General features: G+C 35.8%; 1 protein-coding gene across 1 annotated transcript in view; it reads right to left on the bottom strand.

Moving 5' to 3' along the window:
- Positions 1 to 3,276: 3,276 nt before the first annotated feature.
- The window catches only part of LOC131929824 (A disintegrin and metalloproteinase with thrombospondin motifs 6), a gene marked incomplete at its 5' end in the record, with an annotated part of 20,596 nt that continues 5,298 nt past the window's right edge, over positions 3,277 to 18,574 (bottom strand). The window contains 9 exon segments of the mRNA XM_059286214.1: positions 3,277 to 5,473; positions 6,359 to 6,727; positions 8,030 to 8,188; positions 10,081 to 10,132; positions 10,550 to 10,660; positions 12,073 to 12,217; positions 14,244 to 14,417; positions 17,272 to 17,383; positions 18,332 to 18,372. Coding sequence (XP_059142197.1) covers positions 5,292 to 5,473; positions 6,359 to 6,727; positions 8,030 to 8,188; positions 10,081 to 10,132; positions 10,550 to 10,660; positions 12,073 to 12,217; positions 14,244 to 14,417; positions 17,272 to 17,383; positions 18,332 to 18,372 — 1,345 coding nt within the window.

Here is an 18,574-nt window from a genome sequence, read left to right as displayed (position 1 = left end):
ATCTTACACAGACAGAATAAATCAGAGTACATGATTTGTGTTTGAATAAAGAAATATTCTAGCATATCTGGAATTAGACCTGTGTTTGATCCCACACACTGTGCCTGGCGTACCAGGCGAGAACGTATTATAGTATACACAGAGGCGTAGCGACCCTTCCCGGCGCCCGGGGACAAACTAATCGATTTGCACCCCCCTCAAGATTTCAATTTGCACCCCCCTCAAACTTTTGATTTACACCCCCCCCCCTCAAGATTTCGATTTGGACCCCCCTCTCAAACTTTCAATTGGCACCCCCTCAACCTTTCAATTTATTTTTCCAACCCATTTTGGCGCCCCCTAACGTCGTCCCCCCCCCCCTCGCTACGCTACTGAGTATACATTACGGTGTACAAATAATACATATATCTCAAAACCCTCTCCTCCCACCATATAGTGTACGCCATATTTTGCTGCCTTTCAACAACTTCCTAGACATTTCTGAGAACTCGTATCTTCAAAATTATATTGATCCTTTTAATATTTGGAGGTGTACCACGATTGTTAAAATAAAACAATGAAACGCTATCTTAACATACCACATATCTATGCGGTGAATACATTGTAAGAATATATGTTTTATGGAGATACAAAGCTAATTTCTAAGAACTCATATCTTCAAAATTATATTGATCCTTTTAATATTTGGAGGTGTACCACGATTGTTAAAATAAAACAATGAAACGCTATCTTAACATACCACATATCTATGCGGTGAATACTTTGTTTTAATATATTTTTATGGGGATACAAAGCTAATTGTCTAACCCCCACCCACACAAGGCAATAACGTCTTACATGAACGACATCAAAGTATGGATTGGGCTGCCTGTTGCAAAGCTACTTAGAACAGCAAAGGACCGAGAACAATGGTAACGAATTGTGTGAAAATCAATTGTAATGCCCCAATAATCCCAGTGGTTAATTGTCGATGTATTGATCGATTGATTGATTGATTACTCGCTTATCTGAATATCGATTTGCATATTTGCGATATCAGCGTGATCTCTTTGATAAGAAACAATCCTTTTCCTAGAAGGGAGGACAAAATGTTAGAAACTAACAAACATTGGAACATACACATTGAAGCTTGTTAGCAATCAGGGTTGACATGAGGGTTGTAGCAGAGGCGTAGCGAGGGGGAGGGGGGGGGGCGGGGGATGCGGACCGCACCGGGTGACACCATTTAGGGGGGTGTCACCAAGGCTAAAAATAGTAAAATATATAGAGAAAAATTTGAGCGGGGAGGGGGGCGCAAATCGAAAGTTTGAGGGGGGGGGGGTGCAAATCAAAAGTTCGAGGGGGGGGGGGGTGCAAATCGAAAATTGAAGGTTTGTATCTGGGAAGAGTCGCTACGCCTCTGAGAAGGGGGTTACACCATTAAGTGCCGCACCGGGTGACACCCGACTTCGCTACGCCACTGGGTTGTAGATTAGGGTTGACAATTAGGATTGGCTATTTGTGTTGAGATTCAGAGTTTACAAATAGTATTGAAATCAGGGTTAATAATTCGAGATGACAATTAAGGTTGAAATTAGGGTTGATAGTCAGAGCTGACAATTAGGGTTGAAATTAGGGTTAATAATTCAGGTTGACATATAAGGTTGAAATTATGGTTGATAATTGGAGTTGAAAATTTGGTTGCAAATTAGGGTTGATAATTAGAATTGACAATTAGTGTTAGATTAGGGTTGTTAGTTTGGGTTGGTATAAAATGTTCACAGTTAAGGTTTAAAGTTAGGGTTGACTTTTAGGGTTAAAATTAGGTTTGTTTATTTGGGTTGGTATGTAGGTTTCACAATTAGGGTGACAATTAAGGTTGGCCAATAAGGTTGAAAATATGGATGGCTTTATGGTTAACAATGAAGGTCAATTACAGTAACTTTTGGTATTGACAGCTGTTCCTAGAATTGGCACAGGTATGTCTTGTTTCACAAATGTCAGCCTATTGTCTGTCTGTTGTTGTACCTAGAAGTAAGGTAAGATTGTCACATGATTCCAACAATCAGGTACGAATATTTCTCACGTTCAACGGTCTGTTGACAATTTGACTTGATTGGATCCCGTAAATAAAAAAAAATTGACTTGATTATACAATGGTTTTTATAAGCCTGTTTGAAGCCTGTCTTTCATGCTGTGTTAATGTGTTCATGCTTCATTGTCACATACTTTGGTCTATATATATATATATATATATATATATATATATATATATATATATATATATATATATATATATATATATATATATATATATATATATATATATATATATATATATATATGTATAACTTCAATGTATGATATTTCAAACTGTAGGCCTATCCTTTTTTATATATTAATGTATTCAGTTTTGTTCAAAATTACTTCATTCACGCATTTTAAACTATATTCACATGTGTTTTTTTTTATTTGTTAGAATTTTTTTTCAAACCAGTATTTTGTCGGTCACATATTTTTATGTTTTAAAATCTATGCTTATTCAATAATCAGGCATTTATAGCAAGCAGATCACTAAAAAGAACAAAGTTTTTTACGCACTTTTTATGCTGGTGTGGCCAATTATGCTGGTATGAGTCAATGTTTACAATTTTAACATGCAAAGTTTATCCCATTTTTTAAAAATAGGCTTTGCTTTGAATATTTTTTCCATTTTTTAAAAGACATTCGAATTAAATATTATCACATATTATTAAACCAAATATCAAGACAAAACTTTTAATAGTGCTAATTTACTTTAATGGGAAGGCGTGGCATAGCGGTAAAAGACTGCTAGAACAAAGGCGGCTGGGCATAATGCTGACCACACTATCCCTCTTCATATACAGAGGTATACAGAGGTATATCAAGCAACTGAACTTTACTTCATCTGCCCCATGTATCTTGGTTACGAACAAGAAAAGATGACGATATGATGAATAAAATGTTAAATAGAATTGATTGGAAACATATATTTACGTTGTTTTATAAGAGTTATGATAAATTGGGTATTGAAGATTGTGAGTGAAGTAAGTTTATCTGTGTTGGTAACCATAGCTGTAGATGACAACTGTCACGACACCACAGGCTCACGCGCGTTGAGTAAATAATATATTATTACATCTTTAAAGTTGTTAAAAACTAAAATGTATAGGGGCCTACTTCTAAAAGATGTGTATAAAACGTTATCGTAACACATAAGCAAATGCACAAACAATTAAAGTTAAAGCAAATATTTTCAATGTTTGTTGTATTTTAATAAAAGAATTAGTACATAAATACATAAATAAATTTTATTCGTTGTATATCCGGAATGTATTCAGTAAGATCGAGTAGAATGTAAATAGTTGGCACTGAAAATTTCCACCGGAACAAAAATTAGCATGCAGGTTTACAGATATAGAATGGACTTAATAAAAACGGCTAATGTCGTTTTGGGAGTATGGGGGTTAGTGGATGGTATTGGAGGTTGGAATAAAGTATTTGGAAAGAGTGAATAAAATGTCACTAAATAAAGTAAAAGATACAACGATAAAATACAATTTCGCTAAATAAAGTAAAAGATATCACAATAAAATAAAATGTCACTAAATAACGTAAAAGATATGATCTATATACTACTAAAACTCAAGTTTGTTTACAAGTTTGTATATTTATTTGTCTGTATGTTTGTTTGTTTGTCTGTTTGGTTACATGAGAGAATCTGAACTATGTGTAGAGCTGTAAAATCAGTATTTAGGTAGAGAATAATGTTCTTTTTTAACAAACTGTTAATCACAAATTTATTTAAAGACGTTAATTGATGTATTGATATATTCATTGGTAGATAGACCACTTTAATTATAAACGTTCAGAACAATGACTTTACTTATAGTGACGTCACAAGATGTGTTTACTTTTTATAACAATAATGGCGGCTTCCATTGAATCTTTGTTGCGCATTCAAAAGTTCAATGCTTTATAAAGCTAATTTTCTGTCGGCTATAGCTATAACGATATGTCCGTTTGCTATTTTTATTAGGTTCCAACACTATTATCAATTTTCAACAGTTCTTTTAATTTGAGTATGCAATAAATTTCTCTAGATTTACAGATAAGCTTTCGGACGCAGTGAAGTCAATTCTAGACCTAAAGTCTAGAATCTAGGTCTAACCAAAATTAATTAGTTAAAATAAAATCAATTATAAAAACACAATCAATTTTTTAGTTTCTTTGCAAAACTATGTTAGTCCTTAAATATTTGAAATAATTCCTTGCTTTTTAGCTTTAATTATCATCTACATCGAGAATACATGGGATTTATCTATCTAGGTTCTAGATCTAGATGATCTAGAAAAACTAGACTTAAGTCTAAGCCAGGCATATTCTACATCTAAATCTAGCTCTATCTAGAATCTATTCCAATAATACGTTTCTTTACTAAACTATTTAAATCCTTAATTATTTTATATAAATCTTTGTTTGGCTGTGGAGTTGGCTAATTTGGGATACAATTTAATTTGAAATAACACAAGGGCTATTACCATTATAAAGAGCCTAGTTAGCTAAGACGTTAGTTTAATAGGTTACCTTGGGGAAAACATGAGTTCGAGACACATCATGTCATTGTTATTTTTTTTTCATTATTTTTAGATTTTAATGATAAAGTTGCATATCGGAACTTGGCGGGACACTGGGCAGGTGAGGTACAATTGGGTAGGTGTAGTGTTCAACTGTGACGTCAGCATATGAAGGGATAATGTGATCAGACCCATGCTCAGCCGAAATCGTTTTTTTCAAAAGATGAAAATATATGTCTGATTTGGGGAAGAGGGGGGCGGGGGTCACTGGGCCGGTAAAGTAGAGTTGACATGTTTTTGTGACCACAGCATATGTAGGGATAGCGTGGTCAGACCCAAGCTCATGTTGAAATCATGTCTTTTTTAATTTGGGGTCTGGTTGTTTGTGAAGATATAAAGTGACAGACGTGATGTCATTTATGGATGAGCCACGAAACCAGTTATCCAAAGGATGACAGGTGGTCTTGTATACAATACAATTTCACTATATAAAGTAAAAAATATGACAATGAAAAAAATGAACCTAGTAAAGTAAAGGATATGTCAATAAAATACAAGTTCATCAAGTAAAATAAAAATATGACAGTAAACTAAAATGTCACTAATTTAATAGGTTAAAATAGAACTTTCACACACACAGTATACACATACACTTATACACACGTATTCAAATAGCTTAAGACATTCGACTGATAATAGCTCAGCAATAGATGTTCAACATACGGGAGTTACAATATGAACAACAAACAAGAAGATCCCGGCAGAAACAACACTAAGGGTGTTGACGCTAGCAGTTTGTCTGCCCAAGTCACATGTTTGACAGCATAGTTCTGGTGTGGTCTGACAGGCGTTGACCAGTGCGCATGCGGTGGGTTTACGGTCGCCGTACTCACAACCTGAGGATAAGGAGTTACAAATATTGTTTATGCTTCATATTGGTTAAATAACATTTTGTGGAACGTTGTTTTGGTTTGGATTGGAGTGGTAAGCCAACTTTGTGGAGTACTTCTAGTCCAAAGTTTAGAGAAAATTTTACACTCGAAATTAACGCACTCATAAATAAACATACACGCCCACACATACACGCCCACACATACACCCCCCTCTCTCTCTCTCTCTCTCTCTCTCTCTCTCTCTCTGTCTCTCTCTCTCTCTCTCTCTCTATATATATATATATATATATATATATATATACAACCATTGTTTCTTTATATATTTAAGATATAATATATATATATATATATATATATATATATATATATATATATATATATATATATATATATATATATATATATATATATATATATATGCATTTGGGCTTCTCACATAAGTAAGAACAGAGATATGTGAATAGCAGAAGTATATGCTTCCCAAGGCTTAAGAAAGTAATAACATAGGTTGGGATCATTATTTGAGGATTTATTTGGGTGCATGGGTGTCTTTTATATCTTAAATATATAAAGAAACAATGGTTGTATATATATATATATATATATATATATATATATATATATATATATATATATATATATATATATATATATATATATATATATATATATATATATATGACTATATATAATATGAAAATATAGGCCTATATATATATATATATATATATATATATATATATATATATATATATATATATATATATATATGCCTATATATAATGTAAAAATTTATTATTTGCTTAAATCAGGAATGTTTATCAGATTAGTCGGCCAAATGGAAACATGTTTTTAGTTCCGAAGTAAATATGTTGACCATATAATTACCAGTAATTGTAACTCTTTGTGTAATTGTATTTTCGTCTGTTGAAAATGTTGTAGCCGCCGTCGTCGCAGTAGAGAATACAGCTGAAGTTGATACTGTTGGTACTGGTGATTTTGATACTAGTGTTGATGTCGATGCTGTTGGTACAACTGTTGATGGCGTCGATGACGTTGAAGAAACTGTTGTTGGAGTTTGAGACAACGTTGATGCGGATGTCATGGTGCTTGTATCAACGAATGACGCAAGCGTCGTTGTAACCATTGTTGTAGTTGGTGCCGTGTAGTTGCACGTCTCACAGCAGATGGGTAAGTTTGTCTGGGTGCTACAATAATTTACCACGCATGCGCTGATCTTATCTCCATATTCACACCCTGAAAAATATTGCAGAGCGGATCGGGTTGTAACATACTGGGCACTTTTCCACAACATACATTTATTCAGTCAAAGATTACAACAAATTAATTATCAAAAAAGATAGCATTACAGGTTTACCTATAACATTAAATTTTATAATACACAGAGAATTACCCATATAATCGGGAGATTCTAGCCTGCATAGATAATGAAGTATACCATTTCAGGGATAGCCGAGAAAGTAATACAAATCAGAAATATGCCCATGCGCTGTTTCTTTTCTTGTTGGTTGTCAGTCTGTCTTTAACTTTCACCCTTATAATATCTTTTACGCAAATCAATTTTCATTAGCCAGACTAACTTAATCAGGGTAAAAAAAAACGAACATTTCTCTCACCCAAGTTGACAACTGTTAGACATGTGGGCAGAGGCATAGCGACCTTGCCCGGGGACAAACTTTCAATTTGCACCCCCCCCCCCTTAAACTTTCGGTTTCCACCCCCCTTCAAACTTTCAATTTGTTTTTCCAACCCATTTTGGCGCCCCCTAAGGTCGGCGCCCGGGGACATGTCTTCCCCCCCCCCCCCGCCCCCCCCCTCGCTACGCCTCTGGGTTTTCCACCTGTAGTATGCTTCACCGCTTGTGCATTATGTTCGAACTTTTGACATTTGGGGCATTAAGCTATTGTTGTATCGCTAGACCACGCCGTCCCGATATCAGATAAAAACATGTGTCATGTCGGTACATACCGCTCGTTCGCACTAGCCATAAAACAATCTAGATTCCTCAAGGAGCTAATTTCTCCTCAACTAGTGGCCATAATTTATTTGACTTAACAGCAATAGTGTAATATGTGCGCATTTTGTATTAAACTCAGTAGGATCACAACGAATGGGCGGTAGTCAGTGGCGTAGCGAGGTCGGGTGTCACCCGGTGCGGAATTAATGGTGTCACACCCCCAGAAGGGTAGCGACCCTTCCGGGGACAAACTTTCAAACTTTCGATTTGCACCCCCCTCAAATTTTTCTCCATATATTTTGCTATTTTTTCCCTTGGTGTTACCCCCCTAAATGGTCACGCGGTGCGGTCCGCACCCCTCCCCCCCCCTCGCTACGCCTCTGGCGGTAGTAGCTGTCCGCGCGGATGACACCAAATTAAGAAATCGTAATATTTACAGTTTTTTTTTTAACCTGTTAAAATAATAAAATAGTAAGGTGGACGGTCGACACCAGACGCAAAATGCGAAATTGATGACATGGGCTAAGAACGCATTATGCGGCATCCGACCTTGTGACGTCATTGCTTTTATATTCACCCACCTGGCACGTTTCTTTTCACAGATTTGCAGGTAGCGCAGCAGAACTTAAAAACGTATTCTTGATAGCAATATCTTTTATCTGCCTGTACAAGGGTAGCACACGTTTTGTTCTCATACTCAGAAAATTTCTTCCGTGTCTCATCTCCAAACACACATTCTTCTACATGCATGCGCAATGGAGTCAGGAACGCCATGGTTGAAAAAAAAAAGACAAGGCATTATCGTTTCGCTAATTGCAATTTAAAAAATAATAAAATGAAACTATACTTTAAAATAATATTCTTATACCTTAATGAATAGGGGAAGTTAGGTGTGTACTTTAAAATGAAAAAAAAATGATAGGTTATTGTAGATATATAAATGTGCCTACTTAAACCCTGGTATATAACTGCTTTAGGATATAATATAATGTTTTAAAATTACCGCTATTTTTTAAATTTACAATGCGAATACTGTATTAAAATTAAAGTGAGAGAAGAAAACATTTCTAGTTCAGTCAATAAATAATCACATTGAATAACAGAATATGAACAGTTTTACCAATTGGACTCAAGCCGGGAGGGGGTGTTGTATTGTTACTTTTATGCAGTTTGGGGTCTACGAAAAATTCCGAAAAACACATGCCCGAATGCCGTTTTCCTGAATGTACACTTGCCCGAATGCCGTTTTCCTGAATGTACACTAGCCCGAATGCCGTTGTCACGAATGTACATTTGCCCGAATGCCGTTTTCCCGAATGAACTCTTGCCCGAATGCCGTTGTCACGAATGTACATTTGCCCGAAGGCCGTTTTTCCGAATGTACACTTGCCCAGGCTTTCCTTGAGTGCAATGGCGCCAATGTTCGTTTTAAAGATTACCCTACAATATTGACACCGTGTCACACGACATTTGGTTAATAAACCAACCAATCGGCAAGGCAGCCGGGTTCTTCCGAGAGCGTCCCTCTACATCCCAGGCACCTGGGAGGTCGATAAGTGTGCTCTACCTCACTATCACGATAGCAATTAACGTACACTTAAGGCTTTTTCACACACCACGTTCTGGTGTGTGCTGGGCGGTAGTATAGGTATACCCATTTTAAATATTGAGTCGGACTTTCTTTCGAGACTGTGGCATAGCAGCGGGGATTGGCACGCTGGTATTTAAATTACCAAGATAAATAAATGCATTTGTATTTGCATTCTATGTAGTGTACTAATAACATTTTTTCCTAAGAAGCAAAAATATATACCGTTTTATCTCTGATTTATAAAATGAATCTCTAGTTCTTTATTATGTGATAATGTCTTTAACACATCCTATAAAAAGTGCTTATAATGGAGATTAAAATAAACGATTCCATGTAATATTTTAAAATTCGCCGTCAAGACTGCACGTTTTTCTTTATTGAAATGATCACCCCACAACATAGGCAGAATCCAACAAAAAGTATTCTCTTAATGTTCCGAGACGCAACACCGCTTACACCGCGTCATAAATATGATACAACAGCCGCAAACACTCACCAATAAAAGCTTCTGTTTATAAATGTTCTGCTTAGAACTGTAAGAATTTTGCTTAGAATGGTTAACATGTTTAATTAAAATTTATTTTGAATGTATGGATAGTAATCTATAATATTACATATTTTTAAACAGACGGCCGGCGAGCAAGTGACTTTCGGGCATTTGTCCCATTCGGAAAACAGCCTTCAGACAAACGGAATACGAGCAAGTGTCTTTCTGGAAAACGTCAAGCTCCCAAGTTAATTTAAACTACATGGACTTAATATGTCGTCTTAAAATTGCTATTTACTTTGCATGTTGTGTGTATGTTTATGCGTGCGTGTGTGCGTGCGTGCATTCGTGTGGGGGATTAAGATTATTGAAAGTAAAATGAATTTAACTTTATGTTGTATGATTTGGGGCGATAAATTGTAAAAATCTTGCTTTACAAATTATATGAATTATCCGCCCCCCCCCCCCCATACCTGAAATGCGTAAGTCCTTTTTTTAATCGCAAATATCTCTTTCATACATATATTAAAAAGGGAAGTAATGTCCTATCTTACCGTCAACTGTAGGGGCTGCAGCGTCGGTCACACAGTCGCCTCCCTTACAAAACTATTAATTGAAAAACTTTTTAAATTCACGCAGACTACACTACTTTAATTTTACTTGTTTAAAACTACAACAAAAACATTGACGTTTATTTCTATTTCTCCAGTAAGGAAATATCTAAAATAATTAAACTAAAACTGAACAGTACAAAATAAGTCGTGATATTCGTTAAAAAAATATATCCTGGGTTTTATTTTCAGATTGAACGATTTGTAATTTAGCTTTAAGAAGAGTAAAAAAAAAACGAAACACATTCTACTTTATTTACAAAAGCTGTTATTGTCAGTTTTAATTAACCCCACCCCTCCCAAAAACAAACCTGACATAATTAATGATGGAAAATTGTAATTGTTATTGAAGTACAAAAAAAATATTAACATAAAAAGACTTCGCTCAAATTGAAGTGAAACAAGCACGTACCTTTCCACTACCACACGACGTCCCCTCTAAGGCATACCTGATGTGACACCGCGTCTGATCTAAAGGGTTTTGACAGGTCAAATACCTACAGTATTCACTGGCACTTTTAGTCTGAAACAGTAGTTATAGATATATACATATATATATATATATATATATTCGTTACAACCAGCAGGGCCGCTTAGGCTTGCTCTGTTTTTCATACAATAATAGCATTAATATGACCAATATTTAATCTATATATTTTTAATTTTATACATGTTTGAGAAAAATAAATTATATAATATATATTGGTCAAGACAGTATGTGCTTTACTACACGTTGAATAATATTAGCGACAAAACAAAGAAATAACAAATGGCTTAAAAGTGAATTTACTAAAAAAAGATTACTACTTACATTTACATAATTAAAAAAAACAACGGTTAAAGTGTGACTTCTATAGACATTAGAGATAATCTGTTAAAAATCTACACACAATTTTCAAACAATCGCTTGATAACCTATGGTATTTTAAAGTTATTTTTATTCGTTTTGATTGAGAAAATTTTATAAATTTCATAACGTACGTTTTGATAAGTAGATTTAAATAAAATTTGAAAGAAATAGTTCATTTCTTCATTTCTAAAACTGGAAGATGTAGGGAGCGAATCTAACTGAAGATAACGTCATTAGTATTGTGTATCATTTACGACATTCGATGTTTAATTCTATTACTGTCCAGAGGCGTAGCGACCCTTCCCGGCGCCCGGGGACAAACTTTACGATTTGCACCCTCTCCTCAAGATTTCGATTTGCACCCCCCCCCCTCAAGATTACGATTTGCATCCCCCCCCCCTGAAGATTTCGATTTGCACCCCCCTCGACCTTTTAATTTATTTTTCCAACCCATTTTGGCGCCCCCTAAGGTCGGCGCCCGGAGACATGTCCGCCCCCGCCCCCCCCCCCTTGCTACGCTACTGTTACTGTCTTACAATCAATTATGACATTAGTGTTTGTACTTTTCGTAGTTTAATCAAGGGCGGAAAGGGCGGCGCCCCGATAGGGGTGCGATTTGGCGCCTCAAGCTATCCAGAGAGCGCTACGTTTGGTTTAAAAGAGCTTCCTACAATACTGACACGGTGGCACACGATATTCGATGATAAAAATGACAGGGGTAGGACCCGGCGCCGTTGCGGTTATGTAGCCGGTGGCTCTCATGGGCGTCCCACAACACAGTCATCGAGCCGTGTTCTACCTATTAAAAAGGATGATTAAAGTACACTCATGTCTTTCATCAACAACTTTATGTAAGAACATTATAGTATTTTGGGCACATAATCCATTTTTAAAGTGAACTTACTTAAGATAGATTGGTGCATACTTTAAAAAAAAAACAATGGCTAAAGTGTTACATCTATGTGCATTTGAGATAATCTGTTCAAAACATAAAAAAACTACCAAGAATTTTCAAACAATAGTTTTGATAACCTATTACATTTAGTTCAGTCACTAAAAAATTGCTCCATGTGATTTGTGCTTACCCTACAGTCATAAGAATTGTTCCCATATAGCATGACACACTGCTCTGATGGCGGATAGCGCTGACCCAACAGTTGAAGTTGACCGGATGTGTCTGGAATCTGAGGGTCTTTACTGAGTAGAGTTGTCAGACAATTCGTACCCGTCCTAAAAAGGAAAAAAAAAATCGTTTTTATATTTTAAGAAGTAAACCGCATTTAAAAAAATTCAATTCATTAAAGATCAAATGCAATAATTAATTTTAAAATAAACAAAATTATTAAACAAGGAATATACAGCAACATAAAAAAAAACTTTAAAAATGTTTTGTGCTTTGATAGAAACGAAGACATTTATTTCTAACAAAACAGAATACATATTCTAATTTCACTGGCACAAATTTCAATGTTATAACCTCATGTACTGGTCATAATAAATGAGTTATACGAGAAAACCATATCACTGACATTTCCGTATTTGAAAATAAATTGATAATTTTTAAGGTTTTAATAATGTTTAAGTCTAGAGCTAATAACAACATTTCTATAATTAAGCTTTTTTTAAAATCGTATTCTTTAACATTAAAAAAAAATGTCTGTTAGACCATTAGAAAATTGCGCAATGAAATCAAGCGTAGGCAGATATTAAAGACGAGCCATATAATAGGTCTAGTTTTCTTGTTGTTTTTTCTTTTCGTTCTTAGTTCTAGTGATGGAAGAGATTTCCTCCAACACAATAGGCTTAAAAGCTGGTTCCTTTTGGTTCCAACAAATAATTACTAATAATATAATAGTAATTTAACTAAGACATTTTTTTAAAATTTGGATTAGTAGATTCACGGTGTTATGGTGAAAGGGGATGCTAAATAATTTAAATAAAAATAAACTACTAGGCTATAACCAATTAACCGCTATTATGTGATTTTCATTGTTTTACTTTGCTTGGCCACTCCGGTTGACTTCAAAGAGGGGGTTAAGAGCGTTTTTTTTTAAATATTTAAACTTTTAAAAAAATTTCTAAACGGCTTTTCAACGTCTTATATTTAATTTAAAAACATGGAAATGAGTGTAATCGATAGTTCCTAAAACGGCTTTTAAAAACAAAAAAAGTTAACTATAATTTTATCGCTTGACATATTTAAAACAATTTGTTTGAATACATAGACTATTCAAGCCTATTTAGTATTACGTGTCAACTTCCTTTTTCAAAATAACAACCATGAGCTTTGCCGACTCGACCATGCTTCCATCACAATTAAGGATTACGTGTCAACTGGTTATGCGCCATCGAGGCCATTGAATCCGATTTCAGCCTGCTCTTCTTTTTGGATTTGCTTCCATAGTCTTTGTTGAACCAAGAACAAGCTACAAGGCAGCAGTTATTTGATTTCGGAGTTGTCTCTCGTAGAAGAGTTTCTGTCTCCAGCTATCGAGCCTCATCTGCCCGAGGTCCCAACTAGAGACATTTTGGTTTAGAAACCATGAGCTTTACCTACTCGACCACGGCTCCCCCCCCCCACTTTCTTCCCGACGAAGAGATGCCAAATGTTTCTAGGCATCTCTTCGGAAATACCCCCCCCCCCTCCCTGCAGAAGACGAAATTTTAAAAAAATGTTAAACCATTAGACCGTCCCTGAGTCCACCCAACTCTGAAAGTAAAAGCGGCTGGGCATAGTGCTGACCACACTATCTCTTCATATGCCGAGATCACAGAAACAAGTGAACTCTACTTCACTTGCCCCATAGACCGTCAGGTTTGAAAGGGAAACTTTAAGCCCCCTATCAATACACACCTGATGAGCCCTAGGACAGGGGTCGGCAAACTTTCGAAACCGAAGAGCGGAATGTTACAATGTATGAAATTTCCGATTTCTCAAAGAGCCACTAACATTTTTATTTCAATATTTGGTATTTGAATAAGATTATGTGAATAAATTTAAATTAAATACGTTTACACCCCTAAGTATAATACAACTAAAAAACTACGTCACTCGGATCAAATTTATGCATTCTGACATATAAAGAAATGCAATCTCAATAAAATAACATTAATTATTGAAAGATATTCGAAAATATTCGCAAGCCGCGGGTTGCCGACCCCTGCCCTAGGGAGATTAAATATGAAATAAATGAGAATGAGAAAAAAATGGTACTGTGAAGAATGTCAAATCTTTGATACGAAATGTATAAATTACTCAGTCTGCAAGAGCGTGGAGACATATCCGCTGAAGTAACTGGCACTGCAGGTCGAGAACTTCCAAGGGTTAAGCTTTGTCTCTGGCGTCTCTGTGTAGTTACGCGAACTCGCCATTATGTAACGGTCAGTGCTATAGCATGTATTGCCATCTCCGTCATGGTTTGACGATAAGCTGGTTAACAATAAAATAGTAAACAGTTAATGATGACTGATGACATGGTCACATTTGTTAACACATTTATTTAAACAAAAAATTCTTGTCAGTTTTATAAGACACATTATTAGACTCAATTTGGATTTATTTGGATAAAATGGTAAAAAAATATACTTTAGCAGTCTTGATTCAGTAGCTTAGAAATGAATATAAACAATTTCTTGGATCAAACAGGTAAATTGATACGAAAGAAAGACGTTAACTTTGTGATAAATTGTTTTGTTAAATACAGAAATTAGTATTACTTAGTTTACAAAAATATGATGGGCTTATATTCCATAATACACAAACAGTGTTTCTTCCAGACTTTTTCCTCCAGGGGGCACTTGAAACTTTGGGGGGGGGGGGGGGGGACTACAATTTCCGTCGGGGGGGGGGCTCAGAAGTAGTATATTAGGTCCCTTTTGAGTAGTATCCGCAGGCGCAGGCGCAGGGGGATGGGGAGGTGGAGGTTGAGCAAGAGCAAAGGCTATATAGGAAAATTCTCCCCGCCTGGGGGAGGCGGAGGGACAATGACATATAGCAAAATACTCCCCCACCTGGCGGTGGTGGGTGAGCCGGTTGGACAACGAGATATAGTAAAATACTCCCTGGGGGAGGTGGAGGTACAACTACAGATAGTAAAATACTCCCCCACCTGGGTGAGCAGGATGCGGAGGTGGGTGAGCAGGATGGACAATGAGATATAGTAAAATACTCCCCCACCCTAGGTGGTGGGGGTGACCTTGTGACGTAATCATCACCGGTGACCTTGTGACGTAATTTTAATGAGTTTTAATGAGTTTTTTTAATTAGTTTGAATTGAATTTTTAAATTTTAATTAATTTTTATTAACTAGTTACGTAATTTGATTATTTGTATGATTTCTTAAATTAGTTAGATTTTAATTTAATTATTTGGTTTATATTTTGTAATTTTTATTGACTAGTTACGTAATTTTAATTTTTTTTAATTTTAATTTTGTTTGTTTTTAATTAGTTTGATTTTTATTTTGTTTTTTACTTTAATTACGTAATTAGTTTGATTTTTTAAATTTAAATTTGATTTTAATTATTTAAATTTTTAAATTTTTAAATTTAAATTTTAAATTTTAATTAATTTTAATTAGTTTAATTGTTGTTTATTTATTTTTAATTAGTTTAATTATTATATTTAATGAGTTTGAATTTTTTTTTATTTTAAAATTTTTAATTTATTTTTTTAATTTTCAATTTTCAATTTTAATTTGTTTATTTGTTTGGTTTAATTGTTGTTTGTATGTTGTTTTTTTGTTTGAAATTCATTTTCTTTGTATGTTGCTTTATATTCTCCAACACAACGCTAACGTTTACAAAAATAGAACATTCAATAAAGGTAACGATTAGCGACACCTGTTACTCATTAGCGACAGCTGTTACTTATCGATTCACCAGCGAACCTTTCTTTTCGAGAGGTGCTTTGACAGCTCAGTTTGATTTCTGTCGGGTTCACTGAAGCGACCACACCAGGGGGTCTGGTAATTAATCGATTCCATTAAGTGCTTTTCAGCGATTCATTAGCCAACAGGCGACAGCTGGTACCGCACTTTCCACTAACAGTTATACGTAGAGTGTCATAGGTTTTTTGATCGATTAAAGAAATAAGGTTGATCGACCCGCGTCGAGCCCGTGTGTTGGGCGCCACACTTAACGGTGGCTCCCGGACTTTTTTCATTACCTTGTTTTAAGGTTTTCTTTTTCTATCATGCTAAAAGTATACACATTCACACACACACACACACACACACACACACACACACTCTAAAATTAAAACAAAAGGCTTCTTATATTTTATTTATTTATTAACGTTTTTTCCAAGTCATCAAAGGCTTTTAAAATATCACGGTGTAAACTTAACAAGTGTTCATTACATATTCGATTATAGTAACATGGGTGAGGGGTGTGAGCAGGCGGGTGAAGGGTGAACTGGTGGTTGAAGGGTGAGCAGGTGGGTGAAGGGGAAACAGGAGTAGGAGTAAAGGATATATAGTAAAAGACTCCACCACCTGAGTGAGGTGGGTGAGGAGGTGGATTTTAATTTTAATTTTTTAATTTTATTTTTTCATCATCTGTTAACTTTAAGGTTCTATAACTCTATATATTTAAATACATTTTTATTCAACCGAGTTAACTAATTAACTAACTAATTTAAGAAATCAAACAAATAATCAAATTACGTAACTAGTTAATAAAAATTAATTAAAATTTAAAAATTCAATTCAAACTAATTAAAAAACTCATTAAAACTCATTAAAATTACGTCACAAGGTCACCGGTGGTGATTACACCACCTAGGGTGGGGGAGTATTTTACTATATCTCATTGTCCATCCTGCTCACCCACCTCCGCATCCTGCTCACCCAGGTGGGGGAGTATTTTACTATATCTCATTGTCCATCCGGCTCACCCACCCTAACCCACCTTCACCCAGGTGGGTGAGTATTTTACTATCTGTAGTTGTACCTCCACCTCCCCCAGTGAGTATTTTACTATATCTCGTTGGCCAACCGGCTCACCCACCACCGCCAGGTGGGGGAGTATTTTGCTATATGTCATTGCCCCTCCGCCTCCCCCAGGCGGGGAGTATTTTCCTATATAGCCTTTGCTCCTGCTCAACCTCCACCTCCCCATCCCCCTGCGCCTGCGCCTGCGGATACTACCCAAAAGGGACCTAATATACTACTCTCAGATGCCTGGAAGTACACAAAGGCTAAAATCGTATATCCGCCAACTGCGTCACCGGTGTTGAACAAATGGAAAACACTACACAAGGATTAAACTATGAAATCACTTACCCATGTCCTAGCTCGTGGGCTGCTGTATGTATGGAAGAGTAACCCCCCATTTCTTCAACAACTGAAGTGCTCCAACCACCAGCAGTACAGGTATAACCCCTGTACGCTCGACCTAAAACAGGGTTCAACAACCAAAGTTATATTTATATTTTCTCATGTTTTTATAAAATATGCATGTAAGTAAAGACTCCTCTTTAGAACTAACTGTCCATTAGACAAAAGAAGTAGATTTCATGTTTTTTTTCTCCTCGGCATATAAAGGTTAATGTGGTCAGCACTTTGCCCTGTCGCCTTTACTTTCCCTAATGTGAGTTGGGTACCCATCATAGCTGGGTAATTCAGGGACGTTTCATTTACTTAAACCCAGATACGAACTCGAGACTTAGAAGTCTAGGGCTCTACAGCTAGGTCACGACGTACCATTGAATATGCATATGCTTCACTAAAAAAAAAAACGTACCACGTACCAGTTTTAAAGTATATTAATTAATTAAACATATTCATAAAAGACAAATAACTCCAAATAGACAATATAAAATTCTGTGTAATAGCTAGATATCTTCACAAGAGTCTATAGTTCTAAATTGTAGAGGGGGTGGAAGCAGGCGTTGTAACTATTTCAGTTACAACGCCTGCTTCCACCCCCTCTACATGTTTACACTATACCCATTTAAGGAAGGTACTATTTGTCTGTATCGTCGTCCCTGTATTTGTATCGCCTGTGTGGTCGAATAATAGTCCTTGCTGTGTTTATGAGACTAGCGGTCAGACCCTTCGGGGTTCAGAGATCAAGCCAGTCCGCGTCTTCTGTGCACAAGTTGTAATAGTAGTCTGTCATGAAAGCTCTATTTTTGTAGAGCTGATTGGAAGCAGTGGTTACACGTCTGACTTGATGCATGGAAGGCGAGGCGATTTGGTGCCGTGGGGGATCCCGTTGGGTTCTGACTGTTCTGCCGTTACTTGTACTATATTCTGTACCTTTGTCTACGCTCGGCGTTGAAATATCACTTCTATAAAAGAAGTTAAACTAGAAAAAAGAGAACTTTCAATTTTCACTTACCTAGTAGATCGGCACTGCGATTTGGATTGGTTAAATTGTATCTACGACAGAAAAAAGTAAAATAAGCATTAAAAACACCTTATTGACATAAAGCATTTAATGCAGTAAAATAAGATAATTTCAGTAGTGACTGTAAAATTTGAAAATGTGCCATCAAATCCAAAGTCCAATTTTTTTTATCCCCATCAATTCCAGATAATCATTCTCAGCTTAATGGAAATTGACGCAACATTTTATTATTAC

Source organism: Physella acuta, unplaced genomic scaffold (genome assembly GCF_028476545.2).
Source record: "Physella acuta isolate Inbredline_101_S28 unplaced genomic scaffold, ASM2847654v3 ptg001682l, whole genome shotgun sequence".
NCBI classification, from domain to species: Eukaryota; Metazoa; Mollusca; class Gastropoda; family Physidae; genus Physella; species Physella acuta.
This window is presented reverse-complemented; position numbering and strand designations above follow the sequence as displayed.